This window comes from Merops nubicus, unplaced genomic scaffold (genome assembly GCF_000691845.1).
Source record: "Merops nubicus isolate BGI_N331 unplaced genomic scaffold, ASM69184v1 scaffold9475, whole genome shotgun sequence".
Lineage (NCBI taxonomy): Eukaryota > Metazoa > Chordata > Aves > Coraciiformes > Meropidae > Merops > Merops nubicus.
The window spans coordinates 1-878 of record NW_008611577.1 but is presented as its reverse complement, the minus strand read 5'-3'; the positions used below and the strand labels follow the sequence as shown (position 1 = coordinate 878).

Genomic DNA, 878 nt, shown 5'->3' with positions numbered 1-878 from the left:
TTCACCCGAGAGCGCTGAGGTTGGTGTTTTTGTGTCCCCCAACACAGGCTGGTCCCTGGTGTGGGTGCACATGTGCTGGGTGTGGTGGGAGCTGTGGCTGAAGCTCTTGCTGCAGCTGTCTCAGGCAAGGGGCTTCTCACCGGTGTGGGTCTGCATGTGCCGGGTGAGATGGGACTTGTTGTTGAAGCTTTTGCTGCACTCATCACAGACATAGGGTCTCTCCCCAGTGTGGGTGCGGCGGTGCTTGGTGAGTGCGGAGCGATGACTGAAGCTCTTGTTGCACTTGTCACAGACATAGGGTCTCTCGCCAGTGTGGGTGCGGCGATGCTCGGTGAGGCGGGACTTCAGTGTGAAGCTCTTCCCACATTCAGTGCAGGCAAAGAGCTTCTCCCCAGTGTGGGTACGGTGATGCAGTGTGAGGTCTGTTTTACAGCTGAAACTCTTCCCACAGTCAGTACAGGCAAAGGGCTTCTCACCAGTGTGCATGCGGTGATGCTTGGTGAGCTTGGCTTTCATGGTGAAACTCTTCCCACAGTCAGTGCAGGCAAAGGGCTTCTCCCTGGTATGGGTGTGCATGTGCTGGGTAAGGGTGGACTTCTGGGTGAAGCTTTGACTGCAGTCACCACAGACATAAGGCTTCTCCCCAGAGTGGATGCGGCGGTGCCTAGTGAGGTGGAAGCTCTGACTGAAGCTCTTGCTGCACTTGTCACAGACATAGGGTCTCTCCCCAGTGTGGGTGCGGTGGTGCAGGATAAGGCTGGACTTGTCGGAGAACCTCTTCATGCAGGTGTCACAGGCAAAGTGTTTCTCATCAGTGTGGGTGCGGCGATGCCGGGTGAGGCTGGATTTAATGGTGAAGCTCTTGCCACAGTCACTGC

General features: G+C 56.4%; 1 protein-coding gene across 1 annotated transcript; it reads right to left on the bottom strand.

Moving 5' to 3' along the window:
* Positions 1-120: 120 nt before the first annotated feature.
* Positions 121-870, bottom strand: LOC103773870 (zinc finger protein 578-like; the record flags this gene model as incomplete). Its single annotated transcript, XM_008941250.1, has 1 exon — positions 121-870. A coding segment is annotated over one exon (750 nt), but the record flags the coding sequence as incomplete, so codon positions are not given.
* Positions 871-878: the final 8 nt, after the last annotated feature.